The following is an 18713-nucleotide window of genomic DNA, read 5'->3' on the forward strand; positions in this document are numbered from 1 at the left end:
GACGTCCCTCTCTCCCTATGCTTTTCTCACTTCTATCTATATCCGTCCTCTTTAACCCCTGTCTCTTCTGGCCCATAGCATTGTCAGAAGTGGGCCACACACCATCACCCATCCATGCACAAAGTCATGCACATGAGGGAGGCCATGCTAATTAGCTCAACTAACAGGTCTCATCTCGCGCTACCTGTACATTTCGGTGAGACTGAGCGTTCCGGTAACTAACGAGTGCGTCAAGATCTTATTTCGTCCAGATCTACGGAAACGAAGTTTTGCCACATAAGCGACCTCAATCTCAAAAGAGGGGTAGAATCCAGCCGATGGGTCAAAGGAGTAATCCAGGAACTCCTTTTTTTTTACATATAGCACACATTCACATACCAAAGTTGGTCATTACAAGTCAGATAAATCCAAAATTTATGAGTGGAGCTGTATATTTCCTTGTAAGGAAGAGGAATGAGGCCCCATACAAGCTCTAAAGCAAAGGTCACAGTACATGGCTCAGCGCATAAGTCTCAATGAAGCACATCTTTTAATCCCATCTCCATATCCAGCAATGGACTTCCACTTTGTGCTACTCACAAAGCCATGTTAGGCTGTAAAATGGAAAATGACTTGATATGAAAGTGATGCACTTTTCTGGCCATGTTTAATCATGGTTTTATTACAATCAATGTGCAATAACATTTGTTGGAGTTGTTTGTAGTTTCTGACTGATTGTTTTCTGTTTGCCTGCTTTCTACTACCTTGAGTTGTTTTGTTGATACTCAGACATGACACAAACTCCAAGGTCATTATTCCCACTTAGAAAATTGCCTTTACCGAGAATAGAGTTATCTAATATATAACGTTTAATAATATTATCACTTCATGACAGCTGCGCCGAGAGCAAAAGCCAAATACATTTCAAGGACTAAAGTAAAATGTCCTCCTCAATAACTCAATGTTAAGTCTTTGACGGCTGTCCGGCGCTAGCACTGACTTGCAGAAACATTTGAGTTCCTTGAACGAAAACGCAGCTTGTAATGAACGCAAACATGACTTTGACGTTCTTCTGATTTGAAAATCAGACCTCTGAGGTTTGGTCTGCGAAGATCCAGCAATATCCATTGGCAATTGCTTCCAGTTTGAAACAAAATCAAAATGTGCAACAATTTGCACTGTAAATGATGTTACTCTTAATCCAAACAGAAACGGTCAGTGCGTTGGAACGTAAATACACAAACGTGTTGTTGAACGTGCACATGCATGAGCAGATGCACCGCTATGTGTGTTTGGGAGCGCAAGTGTGTAATCTGAGCATAAATTGGGAGTTAGAGGGCCATTAACAAGCGCATTAGACCCAACTCAAGTCAGACAGCGAGGAGACGGCTAGTGTGTGTGTGTGTGTGTGTGTGTGTGTGTGTGTGTGTGTGTGTGTGTGTGTGTGTGTGTGTGTGTGTGTGTGTGTGTGTGTGTGCAGGCGGTTGGAGGATTTCAGGGGGAAAGGGGACAAAGGGGGTGCGGATTTAGTAGCATGAGGGTGAACAGGGATTGAGAGCATTAGTAGATGGAGAGCAGCAAAGAGGCAAAGGGATGACCCATAAAAAGACAAGTAAGCATCAACTCTACCTAGCTAGTAAACACTTTGACACAGTCAATAAAAAAATATCTATATCTATGTAATCTCATCCTCAATTTATAATCGCTAAAGTAGGTTATTTGGATAAAAAAAATCCTCCACCACTTGTCTTTTATTATTTATGAGCTATAAGAAGCAGTGAAGGGGAAGTAGGAGACGTTATTGTCTCTCTCTTGAGTGCAGTCATTTGTCGTCAGGAGAATATGTAGGATTGTCATTTAGCAAAACTGGCCACTCTGCAAAAACTCTTTTTTTTATTGTCTTGAGAAGAAACTTAAATATAATGGTTATGAATTTGAATCTACTTCCTCCCACATTGGGGTGAGCCTGCTGTAGTTGTGAAAGACATGCAAAAAAATAACAACAACAAAGCTCTCTCAAAATCTTCTACTTTATTGAATAAGATAAATGTTTCTGCAAAAAATCCAATAAAAAATGATCTTGAATTTATTGCTTGTAATCTTTACACTTGGGCTTAATTGGATGCATAATTGGAACTCCAAAGCACTCTCACAAGGAATATGTGGCTAGCTAAGATTATACTGACATTATAATAGAAGCAACACAAGCACACAGATGTTTTGAATATATGAAAAGAAATAATACAAACAAAAAAAAAATACAGGAGTCATAAAATAAGGGCTAAGTTGGGTTAAGTGCATCTGCATTTGCTCCTTTTGCTGCTTTTCCAGCGGCAGTGTACAGGTTTGATCGATTCATGTGTTGGATAAGAGGCTAAATATAAAATTTCAAGACTGGAACTGAGAGCACTCGGGTCTCTGGAAAAGCTACACATGAAGCTCCGAGGTTTTGTACAGTGGAAGCCACTCTTCATGCAGCGAGGGAGGAAAAAGTCACACGATACATAGAGCCGTAGCGCTACACTACACAGTTTTCAAAACAAAAAAAACACAATCAAAATTTTCATCTATTCTTTTTCTGTTATTACCTCTCAGATCTATTTTTCTCAATTTGCCTTTATTTTAGCCACAGTAAGGTTTTTTTCCCCATTTGCTTTTATTTTAGTCACACAGTTGAATAAATATGATCAGAATCTTTTTGGTTCGGTGTACTTTTTTTCTACAAAGTTCATTTTATTCATGTTTTTACAATACAGTGAGTACTTGATTAGTTGGCAAAAAACGAATTAATTAGCACATCATGTACTACTTTCAATTAAATATTTGCAATTAATTCATTGTACAAAAAGTCACCCAATTACAGAACAGCCTTTGGGGAACTGGGTCATCCAGATTATAATGAGAGTCATTACAGTATTTGGATGACGTGAGGTTCCCATGTTGTCCTTGTCCTTCTTCATCACACCAATCCGTGTGTGTGTGTGTGTTTTGGGGGATTGTTCAGCCTCGTTTTATGATATAACTGCATTGAATGAATGTCTATGCACACATGAACATTTTTACATTCTAATAAGGAAATTGTCTCAAAGGCAGTAATTGATCTGACAAGGTGTTGCGTCATTGGATTTGGAAATGGACACAAAGAAAATCAAATAGAAAAGTGCGAGCATTCATCACAAGGAGAAAGTTCTCATAAATAAATAAATAAAATAAATAGAGACAAAATAAGTTAAAGGGGTCTGGCTGTACATGGCTGTTGAGAATGTTTGTATACCGTGTTTGTGTTGTGTATTAGGGCGACAGGTAAGAAGCGGAAAGATTATTTAACCTGCGAATGGGACCCGGAGCCACAATAAACACCTAAGAACAACAACATGCGTTATCATGTTAAATAGGAAAGCCATGCTTTCAAAGTTGTGTGGTGAGAAGTGTCAAAGCTGTAAACGTGTCTACTTTTGCTGTCATGGTAAACATTTGTTCATTCCTGCTATGGGAAAAGGCTTTGGTTGCTTGGTCGCTATTTCAGGCAGTGAATTTAGTCATGTGGGATATTTTGTGGATGGGGTGCTCAAATATTAGATTGCCTGGAAAAAAACAACAACCTGAAAACTGATTTTAAATTGCAACAGCAATGGAGGGCGCACATATAAAAAGAAATAAACTTTCTTTCAAGTGTTGTTATTTTAATTGTAAAATCCTAACTCTGCCTTAAGATCTTGTTGTGACTTCCAAATCATTCAAATGCCCCAATTCTTCATTCGGAACAGTCAAATAATTTGCCAATAAATTTGGTGTTATTGGTGCACACTTTTTGGGATATTAATATTACATACTATAAGTCAGGCAGTTAAAATGATGCTGTCGATGAAAAATACATGAAATTAAATGTCTTGAAAACCTGTCAAACGATGTCGACGGTCCACGCTACAATCTTCACGATGTCTTAGGGCCTTACAATAATTCCTCAATGTTACCAAGAGACAAAATAATAATTTGCATTGACGCAAATAAATGACCATTTACAACTTTAAGGCATCATGTCAGCCACCAAATGTAAGAATCCGTTGACGTTTGCGTATAAAAAGTTAGCTTGAGTTAGTAACAAGTGAGCGGCGTGTAACTTAAGCTCGCAACGAGAATAAAAGCAATAGAGTGAATGAAAGCATTTATAGATGTTAATTGCAAAAAAACGGAATGAAACATTGTGCCTCGCGGCTGCATAAGTAGGTTGTCGTATATAGAGACGTCTAGTATTGATCGGGTTGGAGAAAAAACGAAAAATGCATTTACCGTGGCAAGAATGAACTTGCAAGTGAAGATTGTGGCAGTCAGGCATAAGCGTGTGTCGGTGTGTGTTTGTGTGGTCTCGTCAGGGTGTGTGTGTGTGTGTGTGTGTGTGTGTGTGTGTGTGTGTGTGTGTGTGTGTGCTCGGGACTGTTATACATTCATGGTGAGAGGTCGTGAGGGATAGTCCTAGGGTCGGGAGTCATCTGTATTGTGGGTCAAACTAGAAGAGAAGGTTAAGCTAGGCGCGTCCTACAGAAGGATGCATTTTCCTTTCTCCACCCAAGGGTTGTTCTTCATTAGCTCAGGGTTGAGAAAAGGATCCTCGGGGACGCCGTCTTCTATCCACTTCACCAAACTTTTGAGAGAGACAGAAACATGTTTTAAATTCCACAGCAACTTTATTACTGGAGTAATGGGCTTTCCATTCTCTCCATTTATGGTAAGAAAGCAAACTGGAGCAGATTTCAATTTGCTTTGCAATCAGATGTTTCATTTTTCCCATCAGTGTTTTGTTGTGTGTGTTTGTACAATGTGTGTGTTTGTTTTTACATTTTACACGATGCAGAAAATAATGCATGGACTGGTTTTTTGTTTTTAATAGTTTAGAATGAATTCTTGTATGTATCTTTTGCAATATACGGTATAAGACACACATTTTGAATGATTTGTAAGAATTGAGTTGAGTTTTAATATGAAATCTCTTGATAGCTGCATGAACTCCTGATAACTTGACCTTGCCAATTCATTCTTGACCTTGGATGCAGCATCTGACATAACAGCTTCCGGTCCACTTTATCTTTTTTTTTATTACCCTTAAGAAATCAGCCAATCTATGATCCAAATGAACCCTTTTCATATAAATGATGAAATGTTTGAAAGTAAAGATTTACATTTCATGTTCATTAGCTGCTGTGCCTAAGGTGAAGTTATTATTATTATTATTATTATTATTATTATTATTATTATTATGATGATGAACTAAATGAACTCACTCTGTGACAGTTTTGGACGACTTCTCTCGTTTGAAAGCCAACTGGTATTTGAGGCTCTCCACCTCCTTCTTCATCTGGGGAAGATCCATCTCATCCATGACTGCAGTCTGATTTACAACGTGTCTATCTGTACACATTGAACACAAAAGTATAAAAATACACACAAAGACAAGCACATGAAATGCAGCAAGTTGTGCTGTGTGCTGGTGTTATTGTAGCTACCTAAAGGTGGGAGAAAAATAGAGGCTGTCAAATTTATTGAGCATAAACAACCTTAGACAGAGAGAGTGGATAACCCACTTAGCTCTCCTGTAAATTCTCAGCAGCTCCAGAGGCAATTTACACAGACAAAACACATCAAACTGACAATATTTTGGTTTATTAAGTAAAAAAAATAAATAATAAATGCAGCTCAGTAGAAAATATATGCAAATTTGCAGCCTTATGTGCTACATCAGATTAATGTGATTACTGAATGATTTATCAGAGAGCTTGAAGGAGGGACAGAAAGAAAATGTGAGGTGGGAGAAGGACAAAAAATAATTATAATCAAATTGATTGATATATTTATTGATTGATTGATTGATTGATTGATTGATTGATATTTTGCCTTCAAACGCAAATAAATTGTTTGGGCTCTTGAAAAACAGAGATGTTGGAGACTGTGATGAAGTTGGAATACAAAATGTCTAGTCATGTCAAACTGGAAAATAAAACTTGGCCATAAAAAATAAAAACCAATTAATATGACCGGATAAGTCCTTTCCTTTCAACATCTTGGTTCCAGATGCACAAAAGTACTTATATGTAGTGACTCAACAGGAAAGACAAGAATAGACTCCAGTGTGTCTTTTTTTGTGAGTTGGAAGCACATGATTATACAACACATGTCTCTTACCAATAAAAAAGACAGAGTGGGAGAGAGGGAGGGAGGGAGGGCAATGGCCAGTCCCTGCCTGAGATCCAGTTTCAGCCTCCAGAGTCCTCCAGGAGGATGTTTGCCTCTTTCTAACTCTGACTCCTCATCCTCATTTTTCTTCCGTTCCTCTCATCACTTTCACTTCCACTTGTCCGCTCAATCCATCTGCTAACATCACACTCTCTTTCTTCTCTCAGACACTTTCATTTCGTAATGGCAGAATTTCTAACATACAGTATATATGGTGCACTGGATCTCATTAGATGATTTGACCATGGACTAATGCTTTTCTAATTATCTACCACGTTGTTATTGGTTCCTCCTCTAATTAACCGTCCCAACCTTCTTCAAGTCTCATTTGCAGTTTCAAGGAAAGAGAAATGTGCTGGGTAATGGTCAGAGGGAAATACTTGCAAATAAAATGGGCTGGTGTGACCTTCTCAGCATTCTGGATGAAGCTACAATCCTCACAATTTTTTTACAAAGCAAATTAACGATATGCTGTGTAAGCATATTTGGGCTCCTCAAAAAAGCTCGCTAAATATACAAAATACGAGTGTTTTTGAAGTGTTTGTGATATTGGCATTGTATTGTGAGAATATTGACAAATGTTGGAATTCGATTTGGCCTAAGCAGCATTGTCACTTTGATTCTAGCCGTTTCCTGCATCCCGCTGTTCTCCACAGTCGCCTACTCACCGAAGGCTCCTTGTCTATTTTTAGTCCTTTCAAAGTGTTAAATCATTAATCCACGGGAGCATGTTTTTGATTTCTCTTCTTTGTTGCAACCGTTATAATCATTGGAAGTAACACGTCCAACACTGGTGGTATGGCCAAGAAATGTGTTATTTGGTTGTATTTATTATTTTTTTTTGCTGAGACAACTAAAGAGGTTCCCGCATGAATTTAACGATGAGAGTCTAACAAAGCATTTGCACGCAAATATTCTTGCCAATATGACTCAAATTTGACACAAATTACCGTCGTCTTGCTGTCATGTTGATATTTTACAGGAAATGCATTTCTCCAAACAAGGTGCCACAATCAAAATGTTTTTTCCCTGACCCCTGAGAACAAAAAAATCACTATGCTTGAGACAAGATTGTGCTTTGACGCCATCTTGTAAAACGGTGTTCACTGTATTCAGCACATTACTTGCCCAACTGGAACAGATTAACACTAATTCCAAGCATTTTAATGGCAAAAATGTATTTGGTTCACAAACAAAGTCTCCGAACAAAATTTCCACTATACCGACAAAATTTTACCCGACCTTCTCATTTTATACTCATGCTTTTCAACTACCCACCCCTTAGCTCCGCCCCTCGTTGTCATGGTAATCAAATCTGCATTCAACGATACCCTTTTGGGAACTGCTTTAAACGTATTCAGTGACCGTAAACGACAGAATGTGCAGAAGTTGAGCTTTTTTCCACATTGGCACGTTAAACGCTTTGTAAATATATGTGGCAATGTAGGGTGGTTCTTTTACGAAGAGTATGTAGGTCACATAGTGATTTGGGTTAAAAGCATCCAGAGATTAACCTCTACCCCCTTTTTATTCCGCTGTCTTCCCATCCACCGCATACCATCATAATGTACACACGCACGTGTCTTGGAGTCGTTAATGTGTCAAATCACGCCGACTTTAATGGTGCTAGAAAGGAAAGGGGATTTAAGTGAATGAAAGATTTTTAGGCAAAAGAGGAAAATGAGGCAGAGGAGAAAAGGCAAAGAAACAGAGTGAAAAGACTTGTCTTGCCTCTATAGCTAGTGCCTTGTAAATAGAGACTAAAAATAGAAAAGAACAGGCAGACCAGCTGAGAGTGGCTTCTTGGTGTTAAGATGACTTAAATGATATTGATACCGCTGTACAATTTTCACAACTGCTACTGCCGTGACACAGCTTGTCATGGGGACTGGAAAAAAAAACAAAAAAAAAACAGTCGATTGGGGCTGATCAATACACTTTATGGAATGTGAGCAAATTAGTGTTACACCCACCGCCTCTCCTTGGGGCTTATAAAAAGAAAAAATATAGAGTTGGTTTATTCATGTCGGGAGTGTGCTTGCATATTTTTCCCACCCACCTGTTCAAAGAAAAAAAAATGTCTTTCCGTGAGCTCACTTTTATTTGGTGGTGTGCCATAATTTTTTTTTTTTTTTTTAATATCAAAACAAATATTGCGAAACACTGCAAATTAAGGGTGTGTCTCAATACTTCTGTGTGCTAAATATAAATAAGACAAATACAAGCATCATCTATTGGACAAAGGAGTTATAGAGGGTTTTATGAAACATTACTGTACATGCACATAGACACACACACACACACACACACACACACACACACACACACACACACACACACACACACACACACACACACACACACACACACACACTGCCAAGCAGGAGTTAAAAGTGTTCACACATCCAGTCACTCGTCCTTGAGTCACCCCTGCTTGAATAACCAAGGATGGCTTTGACAATACAAGGGAGATATTGGAGGCACACAAAGTTGAAATGTTTCCTGTTCATCATCTGCAATCCACCAAAACAGCATGATTGGTGTTCTTCTAATTGCTTTTGTGCTAAATAATCCATCTACGTTAGTCACAGAGCAGAATCAGACGCATAGTTACCTCACTGATGCGCAGCCGGAGGCTGTTGCTCTTCTCAACTCGGACCGCGGTGCAGGTAAACGAATGCGAAGCCACGAAGGACGCGAGGAAGAAGAAGAAGAAGAAGAAAAAAAAGCTTGTATTCTCACCAATCGGGTTTAATGGCAGATAAGTATGCTCAATAGCAGGATTCCCCGCAAGGAGAAAAAGATAAATCCGCAGTCACTAGCAGTCACGATCCTTGTGAGTAAGGATGGATGGATGGATGGATTGATTGGAGGAAGAGTCGCTGGGATGTAGTCTGGGATTTTGAGACTGGGGCTGCACGAGAATGAAGGAGGACAGGAAGAGGACAACTTAAAGCAGCCGGTGTGCGGTGCCGTGCCGTGGCGTGCCGTGCGGAGCAGAGCGGAGCGCGCTTGACTCTGCTGGGTGCTTTTGTGCGTCTGCGTGTGAGAGAGATGGAAAAAAAAGAGAGGGAGAGAGAGAGAGAGAGAGAGAGAGAGAGAGAGAGAGAGAGAGAGAGAGAGAGAGAGAGAGAGAGAGAGAGAGAGAGAGAGGTAAAAGAGACAGTGTCTATAGAGACAAGTTGAGCAGCCTTTCATGGGTGTGCACGTTTAGTGTCACACAATAGAGTTCTGCCCTAATATGGCCACTCAACGCTTGTTGAACAGAAGAGCCAAAACAATTGTATCATTTAAATTGCAAAGGTTAAGTTAGCCCTGTACGGGCAAATGAAAATCTTGCTCGATGTGAATGGCATGTTTCCAATCAACATGGGTCACTTTCATTCTCAAGAGAAGCTGGAGAGTCGGACAGTTTGACCGAGCTGAGTTGAAAATTGTGCAGGGAGTCCCATGATTCACATCCTGTCAGCGTGTGATGGCTTGTTAATGGCCATTTCTCCTCTGTTGACATCAAAACCCATTAGACAGACTCGCATATAGTTGTTGAAATACATAGAAACAAAAATACAGCAAAATAATAAGGGCAATTTTGAAATGCTCATTACAACCCTTGCAGATGATGTCATGTTCAATTACAGTATTTGATCACTTTTTATATGTCTTAAATCAACAAATGGTATAGTTGAAGGCTCAACCATTTCTTTTTTTTGTGTGCAGGAAGAAGAGAATCTAAAATTTGGCATCACTCCCACAGATGGTGATGGGAGTGCCATCAGCGCTGAGATTTGTCTTACTCAGCAGTGATCATTAATTCATGATGCACAGCTTAATGGATGTTAGGATCAGGAACCTCTGCTATAAATTGCTCAAGTTACAAAGTAACAAAAAAAAGCAAAGTCAGACTTCATGTTGTTGTGCTCTATTCAAATTGATTGTGTGTGTGTGGGGGGGGGGGGGGGGGGGGGGGATAGAACAATCAATTAAAGTACATGACAACATCACTCACTATAGCCAACTGGTAATAATGTACTGACAGAAGGAAAACAGCACCTTGATACAAACATCGTTGTTTTTTTTTTTTTTGTGGTCATCCGTATTTGATCCCCTTAAGGCACCCTAACATTGTCCCATTGTGTGTCTCTAATCCTGTGTGTCTTCTTGTGGTGGGGTGGCATGTGGCTCAGCTGCACTTTAGCCCCTAATGGACCCAGTTATGGAGGAGAGCTGCAACCCTGTTGTCTAAATTCAGGTCAAGTGTGTGCACGTGCGTGCGCATGCATGCATTTGTTGGCCCGTGTGTCTTTTCTGCCACAGATAAAATGGTTCTAAATGTCCAATGAAGGAAAAGCTGGGTAAACACATTATGATAATTGCTACACTGACAAAGTAACACCTCTTGGTGAATGCAGTGTGATGATGCTGCGGGGTATCTTCATCAATGGGCTTCTCAAAGTACGGCGATCAAAATGAGATGATTTAGCACATTTTTTTTTTTGGACAGTGGCAAAAGTAGTAGCTGTACTTGTCATCGAACAAATGTTCCTTTCAAATGTGTCATTCACTTGGGAAGAACTAAACAGGCCTTTGTATTGGGAAGTAGCATTTCATAAGATTAATGTGATTCAAGTTTTCTGTTGTCATCTCAGTCAAATTATAACGAGGTTCTCAATCAACCTTTATAAGACAGCTAGCTCTGTTTCAAACACACTCAATTGTTTGTTGTAAGCAGTATGAAAGCGGTGACTGCTTTTTGAAAATGATGTTGTATTTATTTGGAAGGGAATCTCTCACTTTTTGATGTCCATTAAAGGATATGCTGAAAAGACTGGAAGACAAAAAGACCTAATGTGTTTGTGTGTTGAACCTGATTGAGTGTCTTTGAGTATGTGCAGAGGGATCTTGTCAGTGCTGTCCCACACATAGAAGATAAAACTACTAATGGCCAGAGCTTCCTCTAATGGAACGTTGTGTGTGTGTGTTTGTGTGTGTGTGTATATACAGACTGCAAATGATTGTGTGCAAGCGCATGCATCAACAAAGCTGCAGCATTCAATACATCTCTTATTCATGGCTGCATTACAGAATTCAGCTCTCCCCGGTCTGCTTTTCTATTTACGGCTTCCTCTATCCGTCTGGACATGCAGAAATCTCCTCACACACACCTACTCCTTCTCCAAGCTGCAGAGCTGCTCAAATGAACCGATAAAAGTCACTGCTCTCATCTCTCCCCTCATACAAAACATTAGGAAACACTGCGGGGAATGTAAACAAAGACATTTTTCCAAGATGCAGGTTGCAATGAAGATATTTTTCAAAGTCAGCAACTTAACAGATTGAAGTGGGGTACATTATGCACAGACAATCACAGGGAACATCCATTTATATGTCCTCATAAGAGTTGTGGCTGGGTTGCATTATCTTGATAAAATATAGTATAATGTTTTTTTGTTTGGTTTATAAAAGCACTCAAAAATGATTTACTGTATGGACCGTTTATATTTGAAGCCCGCTTTGAAAAGAGACAAGCATCATAGTTTCAAGATTCTGCTTCCGCAAATTGGAAGATGGATTATCAGCACCCTCTTGTGGATGAATATATGCACTGCATAATAATATAACTGTCCTTCGTACCTGGCTTGATACCTTACTTACAAAGATGATGAAAAAAAAAAAGAGATGTTAATTGGCGAGAATAGGTAATTCACGGCTTTATTTTGACTGGTACCTTCCAACGACCACAAAAGGACCATTCAGATGACAAAAAGATAAATGATCGTTTTAGGTCTTTGAATGCCAGTGTCAAAAGAATCATAATGTATTTCTTTATATTACAACGTTTTCTTTTGTGCGTGCATATTTTCTCCTTCCTTATTTATGGATTTTTCATTCAGCGTCGTTTCCCGTAAATGTACCAGAGCTTGCCGCATCATGGTTCGATCCTTGCAAGGACCAATGACAACGCTACATGGAAACGATAGTGGCTTATTTGGGACTTGCGCTTTTAGAGAGAGAGACACTTCCAAATCCAATGGCCTTTTCGCAAAGTCACTCATGGGTAGTGTAGTTCAACTACTGGCCAAAGGAAAATCATAGAAGAAAAATAAGTGTGGCCAACAAACAATAGTGTACGTTTCACTACATATCCCAGCATGCCTTGCTGCATTTGCCAGCGTGTGATCAGCTTGGCGAGGGGAGGTGGAAAAAGGAATTTAGGAATTCGTCTGCAAACTTGGAGCAACGCTCTTGCTGAAACAATGGTATGTGCGTATATTATACCAGACATTTCTTCAAAATAATATCTTACTAGCTGCGGGAAAACGTCACCCGACAGTTGACAACGAGCAGAGCATCTTAAGATTTGGTTTTGTTGTGATTGCTAGTAGAAAACATTAGCTAACTTAAGCTAGCCAACAAGGCTAGCGTTAGCTACTTCATTATCGCAGTTAGAAATCGTTGCTGGCCAAGATGTCAGCTAATAAGATTTTATTGTTTATGTTGCAAGTACTGATTCTATTTTACATGCTCAAATTTGTGGTTAAATCAGTGGCATTTGGTGAGCTGTCGGGATCCAACTTTGGTCCGTTATGCGTATCCGCCCCCCTTTTTTTGGGTGAGAGGTTCCCCTTTTACGGGAATTTCCTGGTTGCGCAAATACTCGATGACGCGCTTTGCGGCGCAATCGGTACAATGTCCTGGTTAATTTTGGCTGTCAGATCGATCGTTTCAGCTGACAGTATGCATACCTCCATTCGAGCCCAGTCTGGTTTATTGTTCGGGTCGTTGTCACTTCCTTCTCTCCTTTTGAGTTGCAACATGAAATGTTCTTTTTTTTAGTCATCATTCTCTTGACGTCAGCACAATCTTCTATCTCAAAACCCAAAAAATGATCAATAGCTAAGAGGCACCAACATTTTGCAACACCTCTCAGTATTCTGTAGTGCAATTTTACAAACTGCAGTCTCAAAAGGTATACTGCAGTCTCAACATTTATTCTGCCCTAAACCTTTTGGATTGCAATTGTTCTTTGATTTGATCCCATGTGTCTTTCCAGGCCTAGGCAACGACTCGACTGCTCCAGTGTCCTCTCCGTGTTTGTGTGCGTCAAGTAATGAGCAGCAGCCAGACGTGACTACAATAGATAAGCCAGTAAAACAGCAACAGCCATCATTCCCAGCAGCCCCTTCACCCCCCACAGCTGACTCAGCTAGAGGGGTGAGACAAACTCAATGTATGGGTTCAGTGCACTAGAGTTATTGAAAACATTTAGAAATGCTCATTTTAGATTGACATTTCCAACTCGATGTTAAGGAAAATACACAAACTTGACAAATAGAATTTATTTTTAAGTTATGAAATTGTCCTTTCTTTTCTGCAGAGCAGGATGGAGGCTTCATTCGGTCCAACCTTTGCAGCCGTGGCTGCTGGAGCTAAAGGTGAAACACAGATCACATCTCCAATTTACTATTTTCGATCTTACTGTCTGTCACCTAATTCGTGACTATGTTTTCAGCAGAAACATCCAGCACTTATAAGCAACACAGAAGAACTCCCTCCTCCTCCAGCACCTTGACCTACTCCCCTCGGGATGATGATGATGGAATGGTACTCATTCTCCTTGTTTTTCAAATGTGAAAATGGGTTAGATTGCACTGAATGTGAGTCCTCGTCATGTGACACAATTGCCTCCTTGTTTAAGCCACCCATTGGAACTCCTCGAAGGTCTGATTCGGCCATCTCAGTGCGATCTCTCCATTCCGAGTCCAACATGTCCCTGCGCTCCACGTTCTCTCTGCACGAAGAGGAGGACGACATGGTGAGACTGTTGTCCTTGTTTTCATTGAAGTGCTTCCCTATTATGAGGATGTTGCAACTTGTCGGAGTGCGTAACACTTTTGAAATGCAACAGAAACAAAGCGGCGGCGGTGTGTGTTGTGCCTGCGTCTTTTTGTAGGAGCCCCAAGTATTTGCTGAGCAGCCATCAGTAAAACTGTGCTGCCAGTTGTGCTGTAATGTTTTCAAGGACCCTGTCATCACCACTTGCGGGGTACGTTTTGCTCCTTTCAACCAAGAGTCTTCATCGTTTCTTTTCAGAAGCTTAGCAAAGTTAGCACAAGAATTTGTGGTTGATGTCTCATTTTTAGAAAGCCACTCACAAAGTGTGATTTCTTTTCCTCAGCACACCTTCTGCAGACGATGTGCCTTGACCTCAGGTGAGTTTGATTTTTTTTTTTCGTCATTTGAAATATAATAGAGTGGAATTTGAGTTATGGAAGTGGTCTTGCCAATGTATATTTCGATCTATAGCTGACGTTGATGCTTTTGCCCCTTCTTACAGACAAGTGTCCCGTGGATGCGGCAAAACTGACGGTGGTGGTCAACAACATCGCAGTCGCCGAGCAGATCGGCGAGCTGTTCATTCACTGTAAATACGGCTGCAGGGCCACTGTCACCACTGCAGCTGTGGGCGGGGCCTCCAACACCACCGTGGCGGGCAAACCCGGAGCCTATGAAGTGGACCCAGTGGGCTGTCCTTTCACCATCAAACTATCTGCACGCAAGTACGAAAGATACACCCAGTTGTGAATATGCCCCAGATGTTCACCTCTCACATCCAATCCGTTCCTGTGCAGAGAACACGAAGCCAGTTGTGACTACAGGCCTGTGCGCTGCCCCAACAATCCCTCCTGCCCCCCGTTGCTCACCATGAACCTGGAGGCGCACCTGAAAGAATGCGAGCACATCAAGTGTCCACACTCAAAATACGGGTAAGCTTTGTGTGGGGGGGGGGGGCGAAGCGAAGGCACCGTATTCTTTGCATCTGACTTGGCGCGTCTTGCCTACAGGTGTACTTTCATCGGTAACCAGGACACATACGAAACCCACCTGGAGATGTGTAAATTTGAAGGGCTGAAGGAGTTTCTGCAGCAGACCGATGACAGGTGAACACGCTCGCTCCGAATCGTCTATCAAAGCAGTCTTGGATTTTCTACATCAAGTTGTGTGATGATGCCATCAGATTCCATGAGATGCAGCTCACTTTAGCTCAGAAGGACCAAGACATTGCTTTCCTGCGCTCTATGTTGGGCAAACTGTCTGAGAAGTTAGATCAGCTAGAAAAAAACCTGGAGCTCAAATTTGGTAAGCATCAAACCGTTTCTTGAGCATCTACACAAGTTTTTGTGTTGCCTTCATCAAAGATGTGTTTTTCCCAGACATGCTGGATGAGAATCAGAGTAAACTAGGGGAGGACCTTATGGAATTTCGCCGAGATGCTTCCATGCTCAATGTGAGTAGAAATAGTAGCAAACTTAAAATGTAAATACATTTTTAAATTTAAATTATTATTATTTTTGTTTCTACAGGATGAGCTGTCTCATATCAATGCTCGGCTCAACATGGGCATCTTGGGCTGTAAGAATCTGTTCCTTCAGTTTTCTTGAGAAGTTGTAAAAACCGTTGCAGCGTACCTTATCGACGCATTTTTGTTGTTGTCTTTTTGTAGCATATGACCCTCAGCAGATTTTCAAGTGCAAAGGCACTTTTGTTGGCCATCAGGGACCAGTTTGGTGTCTCTGTGTCTACTCCACTGGAGACCTGCTCTTTTCTGGCTCTTCGGACAAGACCATCAAGGTAGCCCAACCTTGACATTATTTTTTATCGCATCTACTTCTTCTGAATATACCCTTCAGTCAGCGTTAAATCATTTATGAGACTTGCGCAAAAGCTTTGCTTTGTGTCCTCAGGTATGGGACACGTGCACCACCTACAAATGTCAGAAGACCCTGGAAGGACACGATGGCATCGTGCTAGCGCTCTGCATCCAGGGGTAATACAGTGCACACCATTTCCACGACGAAAGCATGATCTGAGCCTAAATACTTGTCTCCATAGCAACCGCCTCTACAGCGGCTCTGCAGACTGCACCATCATTGTAAGGAACATTGGTCTCGTTTGCTTCTTCCTATTTCAAACGACGTTGTGCGCGACTGCGTTCTGATCAAAGCGTGTGTTTGCGTTGTGCACTTTTGTGTAGGTGTGGGATATCCAGACCCTGCAGAAAGTCAACACCATTCGTGCCCATGACAACCCCGTTTGTACGCTGGTCTCCTCCCACAACATGCTGTTCAGCGGCTCCCTCAAGGCCATCAAGGTACAGCTGTATTTTATTTTTATTAAATATATTTTTATTAATTAGCTGTTCTGCATGAATAAATGCCAAGTCATTGGAGAGACCAAAAAGTAATAGATAAGTCCAGGCTGTAATAGCTCCAAGTACATGGATGGGATGTGGCAATATCTGTTTCCATGGTGATAGGGAGGGAAGCAGAATTTTTTTTTTTTCACTTCTCTTTCTGGCTAATCTTCCCCATTTTTTTTTTTTTTTTTTTTTTGCCTTTCGTGCTTCATTTTCCTCCCTATCAACAACTTCTTTATAATAACTGATTTTAATCCTCCCTCATTCTGTTTCACCATGCTGGTCTTCCCGTGAAGTCAAGATTCAATTCAATTGACATAATCCGCTTCTGCTTGTCAAGGCTCACTATGATTAGGAAATAAGGAAAAATATATGCACGAAAAAACTCATTTGTTTGTGTTTAGGTGTGGGACATTGTGGGGACAGAGTTGAAGCTGAAAAAGGAGTTGACTGGGCTGAATCACTGGGTCCGAGCACTGGTGGCCTCTCAGAACCACTTGTATAGTGGATCATATCAGACCATCAAGGTAGAAAAGGAGACAAATTGAAATAGATTTTTTTTTTTTGGGTGCTTCATTGTCCAATTGCTGCTGCTTCCTGTCAGATTTGGGATATCCGCTCTTTGGAGTGCGTCCACGTCTTGCAGACCAGCGGGGGCAGCGTCTACTCTATCGCCGTCACTAATCATCACATAGTCTGCGGCACCTATGAAAACCTCATTCATGTAAGATACACACATTGATTTCACTTTTTTTTTTTTTTTTTGCCAAACCCATTCAACGAGTGGAACAACGTGTCTTTTCTAGGTGTGGGACATTGAGTCCAAAGAGCAAGTGCGGACCCTGACAGGTCACGTGGGGACGGTTTATGCTCTCGCCGTCATCTCCACGCCCGACCAGACCAAAGTGTTCAGTGCCTCCTACGACCGTTCACTAAGGGTAAATATCATAGTGTTTTGTTTTTGATGCGTACGCCGAGATTAAATGTGTGTGTGTGTGTGTGTGTTCAGGTGTGGAGCATGGACAACATGATCTGTACCCAGACCCTGCTCAGACATCAGGGCAGCGTCACAGCTCTGGCTGTGTCCCGAGGTCGCCTTTTTTCCGGAGCAGTGGACAGTACAGTGAAGGTAGTTTGAAAGTTTATAAACATCACACCGCCTTCGTGTTCATTTTACCCTTTGCTGTTTATCTTCCCAGGTGTGGACATGCTGAAGAGAAGAGCGAGCCATCCCTCCAGAGATCTTTCTCATGTTTGTCTGTGTCAGACGGACATCCCAAACGCCATCTTTTCCCCCCCATGTTTGTTTGTTTGTTTGTTTGTTTGTTCAACGTCACAGCCGCAGTCCAAGATGTATTTGCTCAAAGAGCGCCGACCTTTGACCTTTCAAGGTCACCAGGCCCAACTCGAGGTCCTGGGTGAACTCATCACATTGTGCATTACGGCGAGCTCGGTTCACTCGGTTGAATGCTTTGTGCCTGTTAAATGATTTGAACATGCATAGAAAAAGTCGTCAGGGCTGGTTTCACAAACGTGCTTTTTACATCTAGTGATCATGTCATCTACAGCCTCCCGACTTTCCTGTTTACAATATTTTATAAAATGAGATTACACGTCAGGGAGGCTGATTTAAAAAAAAGAAATAAAAATAAAGTGATCATTTTTCTTCTCAACTCAGCTTTGTGAAACCAGCCTTTATAAGATTTCAAGTTAAGATAGATAGACATTATATCGCTCAGCCACTTGTGTCCAACTTGCTCAGACTAACAGGCCATAATCATATCTATCATCTCTCTCCACATTTTGGGTGTGTTCTTTGAGTGCCATATGTCAATGGGTTTGAAGAGGTGCTACTCTGATCGATCGTCATTTTGGCAACAATGAGTAGAACACTAACTAGCATCAAGAGTCAGCAGGAAGTGACGGCAGAGCAAGTGCCACTGGACGAAGGTAATGCGCAAGTGCCCATATTGGGTTCAATTGAAGCTTCTAGTCAGAGCAACATGTTCACATTTATAAGTAGGGTGCACCCACAAAATCTTTCAAGACTTTGCTTTCATGTTAGTGCACATAGAGATTTCTTGTATACGTGTAATCATGTAAGATCAAGTTGATCATCGATCAATAAAGCTGTTGTACACTTTGATGGTTGAGTCTTTTGAATGAGCAGAGTAAAACTACTTTTTTTTTTTATAACATATACACTGCTGAACTTTGACCCTATAAGTATTGTGGACAATACTCATCAGTGCCGCAAGATGGCAGCAAATCAAACATTTCAGCTGTTTTTAAGCAAAGCCAAGATTGAAAG

The 18713-nt window shown here is 41.0% G+C and overlaps 2 protein-coding genes across 6 annotated transcripts; one reads left to right on the forward strand and one right to left on the reverse strand.

Annotated features, from left to right (window-relative positions):
- Positions 1-1995: 1995 nt before the first annotated feature.
- gng13b (guanine nucleotide binding protein (G protein), gamma 13b) lies at positions 1996-9191 on the reverse strand. Of its 2 annotated transcripts, none has more exons than XM_085934837.1 (3): positions 8950-9191; positions 5259-5385; positions 1996-4621 (listed from the first exon to the last, which is right to left on the reverse strand). In XM_085934837.1, the coding sequence occupies exons 2-3, from the start codon at positions 5354-5356 to the stop codon at positions 4516-4518; spliced, it is 204 nt and encodes a 67-aa protein (XP_085790963.1). In that variant the 5' UTR covers positions 5357-5385; positions 8950-9191; the 3' UTR covers positions 1996-4515. The 2 variants fall into 2 exon arrangements, with proteins under 2 accessions (XP_085790963.1, XP_085790962.1); XM_085934836.1 differs by having other exon boundaries at positions 8822-9191.
- Positions 9192-12302: 3111 nt separating this feature from the next.
- On the forward strand, positions 12303-18055 carry traf7 (TNF receptor-associated factor 7). 4 transcript variants are annotated; one of them, XM_085934555.1, is made up of 22 exons: positions 12303-12464; positions 13259-13435; positions 13583-13640; positions 13718-13809; positions 13904-14020; positions 14159-14251; positions 14384-14417; positions 14543-14765; positions 14838-14972; positions 15051-15146; positions 15224-15345; positions 15420-15493; positions 15570-15618; positions 15710-15837; positions 15951-16033; positions 16099-16138; positions 16241-16357; positions 16807-16929; positions 17007-17126; positions 17209-17340; positions 17412-17531; positions 17602-18055. In XM_085934555.1, the coding sequence occupies exons 3-22, from the start codon at positions 13589-13591 to the stop codon at positions 17614-17616; spliced, it is 1965 nt and encodes a 654-aa protein (XP_085790681.1). In that variant the 5' UTR covers positions 12303-12464; positions 13259-13435; positions 13583-13588; the 3' UTR covers positions 17617-18055. The 4 variants fall into 4 exon arrangements, with proteins under 4 accessions (XP_085790681.1, XP_085790683.1, XP_085790680.1 ...); XM_085934557.1 differs by having other exon boundaries at positions 13721-13809; XM_085934554.1 differs by having other exon boundaries at positions 13259-13419.
- Positions 18056-18713: the final 658 nt, after the last annotated feature.

Source organism: Syngnathus leptorhynchus, chromosome 16, assembly GCF_054491065.1.
Source record: "Syngnathus leptorhynchus isolate UIUO chromosome 16, UIUO_Slep, whole genome shotgun sequence".
In the NCBI taxonomy this organism is placed as follows: domain Eukaryota; kingdom Metazoa; phylum Chordata; class Actinopteri; order Syngnathiformes; family Syngnathidae; genus Syngnathus; species Syngnathus leptorhynchus.